Below are 6,880 nucleotides of genomic sequence, written 5' to 3' on the forward strand. Positions count from 1 at the left end.
GTGTCGCCGCGCAGGTCGTTGCCGGAGATGCGGCGTTTGACGATGGCCTCCTCGCCGATGCGCACCGTGATCTGGCACAGCCCCTCGCCCGCCGACCCGGCGTACGCCGGCTTGGCCACGTAGGTCATGGTGCGGCCGCCGCCGGTGCCGCCGCCCGCGGGGGTCCCGGTGCCGGGCGGCGGGTTCGGGGCGGGCGTCGCGGCGCCGTTGCCGCCGCCGTCGTTGCCGCTGTTGCCGTCGGCCGCCGCGGCCGCCGCGCGCTGGGCCTCGATGTAGTCGCGCAGCACCTGCTTCTTCATGGGCACCGCCGGCGCCGCGGGCGCCGCCGGCACCTCGGGCACGCCCGGCGCCTCCTCGGCCGCCCGCCCGTTGTAGGCGATGACGGAGGCGGCGGCGCCGCTGCCGCGCACGATGACCGAGGGCGCGGCGCGGCCGTAGGCGATCACCGACGCCGGCTCCGGCCGCGGCGGCGGCGGCGGCACCGGGAAGGCCGCAGGGGCCGCCGGGGCGTCGCCGCCGGGCGCGGCGGGGGGCGGCAGCAGGACCCCCCCGGCCCCGTCCGTCACCGCGCCCTGGCTGTAGGTCTTGTAGGGCCGCTTGTGCGCCCGCATGGGCAGCAGCCGGTAGAGCTTGAGCGCGTTGAGCTTGGGCCGGTAGCCGCCGTTGGGCGTCTTCTCGGAGGCGATGAGCCCCGGGCTGATGCCGTGGAAGGCTTTTTGGTGCGTCTTGAGGTTGTAGTAGGTGACGAAGGTGTCCCAGCAGAAGATGCACTGGTAGCGGCGCTCGCCCGTGTGCCACACCTCGTGCTTGGTGCGGTACTCGGCCAGCGCGAACACCTTGTCGCAGTAGCGGCACGGGTACTTGCGGCGCCACGAGTGGACGTTGGCGTGGCGCTTCAGGCTGGACAGCGTCATGTAGGAGCGGTGGCACACCCCGCACAGGTACAGCACCTGCCCGTCCACCACCTTCACCACCGGCTCCTGCTCCGGGCCCGGCTCCAGCAGCGCCCGGTGCCGCAGCAGCAGCGCCTTCTTGCCCGCCTTGGGCGCCGCTGACGCGGCGACGCCGGCGACGCCGGCGGTGGTGGTCGTTATCGTGGTGGCGGCGGCGGCGGCGGTGACGGCGGCGGTGGCGGCGGCCGAGTCCCCGTCGCGACAGCCGACCTCGTGCGTCTGCAGGCGCTTGACGTGGATGAAGCTCTTGCCGCAGTGCCGGCAGGCCAGGCCGCGGCGCCCGCGGTGCAGCTTGGCGTGGAAGGCCAGCGCGGCCGCCGAGCCGAAGCCGCGCCCGCACAGCCCGCAGCGCAGCGACGGCGACGCCGGCGACGCGGGCGAGGAGGAGGCCGGCGACACCGGCGAGGGCGACGAGGGCGACGCCGTGGCCGTGTCCCCGCCCGCCGCCGCCGCCGCCGCCGTCTCGCCGGGCCGCGCCGGCAGCGTCAGGTCCACGGGGGCGGCGGCGGGCGCGCGGGGGTCCCCCGGGGAGGGCGGCGGGGGGGTCCACGTGCCGTTGGCGTCCGGCGGCGGCGGCGGCGGCGCGGGGGGCGGGCAGGGGGGTGCCCCCGCCTCCAGCCCCTGCAGCGAGGGGATGCCGAGGCGCCGGCCCACGGCCCCCAGCGCCCGCGCGGCCGCCGGCGACGGCACCGCCAGGCGCGAGTTGTAGATGAAGTTGAGGACGTCGGAGAAGACGCCGGCCTGCACCCCCGGCAGCTCCAGCACCTGGGCGGGCGAGGGGCAGGCGGGCTCCTGCGCCAGGGCGCGCTTGAAGAAGGGGCTGGAGGCGGCCAGGACGTTCTTATGGGCGCGGAACTTGGTGTCCTCGGCGATGATGGTGACGTCGCAGAACTGGCCCCGCAGCCGCTGCTCGTTCAGCTCCAGCAGCAGCGCCCGGCAGTGCCCGGCGTCCGACACCTCCACGACCGGAGCCATCCCCGCGCGGGCCACCTGGACGGGGGGGGGACACACGGGGTGAAGGGGAGGGAGGGACGGTGGGCTGGAGGGCGCCCGGGTGGGTGGGTGCCTTATTTGGGGCTGGAAGAACACGTGGGTACCTTGTTTGGGGTCACACAGATACCCGGATCCCCTATTTGGGGTCACCTGGATGGATGGATCCCTTATTTGGAGTTGGAGGGACACCTGGATCCCCTATTTGGGGTCACCCACACACCTGGATCCCTTATTTGGGGTCACCCACACACCTGGATCCCCTATTTGGGGTCACCCACACACCTGGATCCCTTATTTGGGGTCACCCAGAAACCTGGATCCCTTATTTGGGGTTACTCAGGTATCTGGATCCCCTATTTGGGATCACCTGGATAGATGGATCTCTTATTTGGGGTCACCCACACACCTGGATCCCCTATTTGGGGTCACCCATACACCTGAATCCCCAATTTCAGGTCACCCAGGAACATGGATCCCTTATTTAGGGTCACCCAGACACCTGGATCCCCTATTTGGGGTCACCCGGATGGATGGATCCCCTATTTGGGGTCACCCACACACCTGGATCCCCTATTTGGGGTCACCCGGATACTTGGATCCCCTATGTGGGGTCACCCAGGAAACTGGATCCCCTATTTGGGATGGATGGATCCCTTCCATAAGGCTGGATGGACCCCTGGATCCCTTATTTGGGGTCACTCAGGTACCTGGATCCCCTATTTGGGGTCACCCAGAGCCCTGGATCCCTTATTTGGGGTCACTCAGGGACCTGGATCCCCTATTTGGGGTCACCCAGACCCCTGGATCCCTTATTTGGGGTCACTCAGGGACCTGGATCCCCTATTTGGGGTCACCCACACGCCCGGTTCACTATTTGGGGTCACCTGGATGGACGGATCCCTTATTTGGGACTGTATGGACACCTGGATCCCCTATTTGGGGTCACCTGGGTCCCTTCTATGGGGCTGAGTCCCTTCTATGGGGCCAACCAAATAACTGGGGTCCCTGTTTGGGCTCACCTGGGTCCTTTCTGGGTGCTTGGGGGTCCCCATGGCCCAGGGGGTCCCCAGCCCCACACACTTTCACCCCCAGCCCCACAGATTGGGGTCCCTCAGTCCCACAGATCAGTCCCACAGATTAGGGACCCCCAGCCCCACATACCCCATTCTCTCAGCCCCATATATGCCCCCCAGCCCCACAGATTGGGGTCCCTCAGTCCCACAGATCAGTCCCACAGATTAGGGACCCCCAGCCCCACAGACCAGGGTCCCTCTGCCCCATGGATTAGGGTCCCCAATCCCACAGATTGGGGTCCCTCTGCCCCATGGATCGGGGTCCCTCTGCCCCATTGTTTGGGGTCCGCAGTCCCACGGATCGGGGTCCCTCTGCCCCATGGATTGGGGTCCCTCTGCCCTATGGATTGGGGTCCCTCTGCCCCATGGATCGGGGTCCCTCTGCCCCATTGTTTGGGGTCCGCAGTCCCACAGATCGGGGTCCCTCTACCCTACGGATTGGGGTCCCCAGTCCCACAGATCAGGGTCCCCCTGCCCCATGGATTGGGGTTCCCAGTCCCACAGATCAGGGTCCCCCTGCCCCATGGATTGGGGTCCCCAGTCCCACAGATTGGGGTCCCCCTGCCCCATGGATTGGGGTTCCCAGTCCCACAGATCAGGGTCCCCCTGCCCCATGGATTGGGGTCCCCAGTCCCACAGATTGGGGTCCCTCTGTCCTACAGATTGGGGTTCCCAGTCCCACAGATTGGGGTCCCTCTGCCCCACGGCTCGGGGTTCCCCAGCCCCACACCCCCACTGCTGTCCCCCCTACCCCATAGCTGTGGGTCAGGGTCCCCCTCATGCTATAGGGCCGGGGGTCCCCCTAATGCTGGGGGTCCCCCCTGTGTTATGGGGCTGGGGGTCCCCACATGCTGTGGGGCCTGGATGGGGGTCTCTGTGCTGTGGGGTGAGGCCGGGGGTCCCCCCATTCTGTGGGGCCGGGGGTCTCTCTACCGTGGGTTGAGTCCAGGGGTCCCCCCACACCATGTCCTGAGGGTCCCCCGTTCTGTGGGGTGAGGCCAGGGGGGTCCCCCCATTCTGTGGGCCCAGGGGTCCCCCGTTCTGTGGGGTGAGGCTGGGGGGGGGTCCCCATTCTGTGGGGTGAGGTCGGGGGTCCCCCCATTCTGTGGGGCCGGGGGTCTCTGCGCCGTGGGGTGAGGCCGGGGGTCCCCCCACACCATGTCCTGGGGGTCCCTGTTCTGTGGGGTGAGGCCGGGGGGTTCCCCGTTCTGTGGGGCCAGGCCTGGGGGTCTCCTGTTCTGTGGGGTGAGGCCAGGGGTCCCCCCACACCATGTCCTGGGGGTCCCCCGTTCTGTGGGGCTGGAACGGGGGTCCCCCGTTCTGTGGGGCCGGGCCCGGGGGTCGCTCCCCCCTCACCCCCGTCCCGTCCCGGTTCCCCCCCCGCGGCCCCGCGGAGCCATTTTGCGTCTCGGGGCCTCCTCGGGCACCGGCGGCGGCTCAAAATGGCGGCCGCGCCTGAGGGGGGAACGGGGACGGACCGACGGACGGAGCGGGACCCACGGACAGAGACGCGGACGGACCCACAGATGGGGCCCATGGACAGAGACGCGGACGGACCCACAGATGGGGCCCACAGATGGACCGACTGACAGAGACATGGATCGATCCTGACCTACAGACACACAGACAGACCCACGGACAGACCCACAGACGGACCGACGGACAGAGACACGGACAGATCCTGACCTACAGACCCACGGACAGACCCGGACCCAGAGCGGGACACACGGACAGATCCACGGACAGACCCACAGCTGGGGCCCATGGACAGACCCACGGATGGACCCACAGATGGACCCACAGGCAGAGCACAACTCACAGACAGACCCACAGACAGACTCATGGACAGACTCACGGACAGACTCGGACCCAAAGCCGGACACACGGACAGATCCACGGATGGACCCACAGATGGGACCCATGAATGGACCCACATACAGACCCACGGACAGACCCACGGATGGACCCAGAGAAGGACCCACAGATGGACCCAGACCCAGAGTGGGACCCATGGACAGACCCACAGATGGATCCTGACCCACAGCTCTGACCCATGAACGGACCCACAGACGGAGCCATGGTGGGACCCATGGACAGACCCACAGCTCTGCCCCACAGCCGAACCCACAGACAGACCCACAGACAGACCCACAGCTCTGCCCCAGGGCTGGACCCACAGACAGACCCACAGTGTGACCCTGACCCACAGCTCTGCCCCATGAATGGACCCACAGATGGACCCACAGTGTGACCCTGACCCACACCCTGACCCACGGCTGACCCGTGGGCTGACCCTGACCCATGGCAGGACCCACAGTGTGACCCTGACCCACAGCTCTGACTCATGGTGGGACCCACAGATGGACCCACAGCGTGACCCTGACCCACAGCTCTGCCCCATGGGCTGACCCTGACCCACAGACAGACCCACAGTGTGACCCTGACCCACAGCTCTGCCCCATGGGCTGACCCTGACCCACAGACAGACCCACAGTGTGACCCTGACCCACAGCTCTGCCCCACGAACGGACCCACAGCTCTGCCCCACAGCCTGTCCCACAATGTGACCCTGACCCACAGCTCTGCCCCATGGCTGACCCACGGCAGGACCCACAGCATGATGCTGACCCACAGCTCTGACCCATGGTGGGACCCACAGACAGACCCACAGTGTGACCCTGACCCACAGCCTGACCCATGGCTGACCCTGACCCACAGATGGACCCACAGTGTGACCCTGACCCACAGACAGACCCACAGTGTGATCCTGACCCACAGCTCTGCCCCACGAATGGGCCCACAGTGTGACCCTGACCCACAGCCTGACCTATGGCTGACCCTGACCCACAGATGGACCCACAGTGTGACCCTGACCCACAGACAGACCCACAGTGTGATCCTGACCCACAGCTCTGCCCCACGAATGGACCCACAGTGTGACCCTGACCCACAGACAGACCCACAGACAGACCCACAGTGTGACCCTGACCCACAGCTCTGCCCCACAGACAGACCCACAGTGTGACCCTGACCCACAGCCTGACCCACGGCTGACCCTGACCCACGGCAGGACCCACAGTGTGACCCTGACCCACAGCTCTGCCCCACAGCTGACCCTGACCCACGGCCTGACCCACAACCAGACTCAGGGAGGGACCCAGAGCTTGACCCCGAACCAGGGTGGGACCCTGACTCACACAGCTCTGCCCCACGGCTGACCCTGACCCATGGCAGGACCCATGGCGTGACTGTGACCCACAGCTCTGCCCCACGGCTGCCCCACAGCCTGCCCCACAGACAGACCCATGGAGGGACCCAGAGCTTGATCCTGACCTAGGGTGTGACCCTGACCCACAGCTCTGCCCCACGGCAGGACCCACAGGTGGACCCAAACCCACAGCTCTGCCCCACGGCAGGACCCACAGGTGGACCATCCTCCCAGTGCCCCCTCCATCCTCCCAGTGCCCCCCAGTGCCCCCCACCTGTGCGCGGGGCCCTCATGGACTGGGTGTTGCTGCTCCGGGGGTCCTCGGGGAGGGGTCACAGCCGGCCGGGCCTCCTGGGGGGGGGGAGAACACACGGAGAGGGGTCACAACAGGGGGATTTGGGGGTACCTGGGGTGTGGGAACACCTGGATTTGGGGTGTTTGGAGTGTTGGGGGGGTCAGAACGCCTGGATTTGGGGGGCTGGGGTGGGTCAGAACACCTGGGTGACAAAATGGGGAGGTGACAGAGTGGGGGTGACAAAATAGGGGGTGGCAAAGCGGTGACGGGTGACAAAAAGGGTGATGGGTGACAAAAAGGGTGACGGGTGACAAAAAAAGGGTGACAAATTAAGGGAGAATTACACGGGGGGGGGGGG

The 6,880-nt window shown here is 67.2% G+C and overlaps 1 protein-coding gene across 1 annotated transcript; it reads right to left on the bottom strand.

The window, feature by feature from the left end:
• Positions 1 to 5: 5 nt before the first annotated feature.
• On the bottom strand, positions 6 to 6,601 carry LOC113991047 (zinc finger and BTB domain-containing protein 4; the record flags this gene model as incomplete). The annotated part of the gene is made up of 2 exons (XM_039379341.1): positions 6,502 to 6,601; positions 6 to 1,943 (listed from the first exon to the last, which is right to left on the bottom strand). A coding segment is annotated over exon 2 (1,923 nt), but the record flags the coding sequence as incomplete, so codon positions are not given.
• Positions 6,602 to 6,880: the final 279 nt, after the last annotated feature.

Source organism: Pipra filicauda, unplaced genomic scaffold (genome assembly GCF_003945595.2).
Source record: "Pipra filicauda isolate LSUMZ 115617 unplaced genomic scaffold, ASM394559v2 scaffold1658_size6880_pilon, whole genome shotgun sequence".
Lineage (NCBI taxonomy): Eukaryota > Metazoa > Chordata > Aves > Passeriformes > Pipridae > Pipra > Pipra filicauda.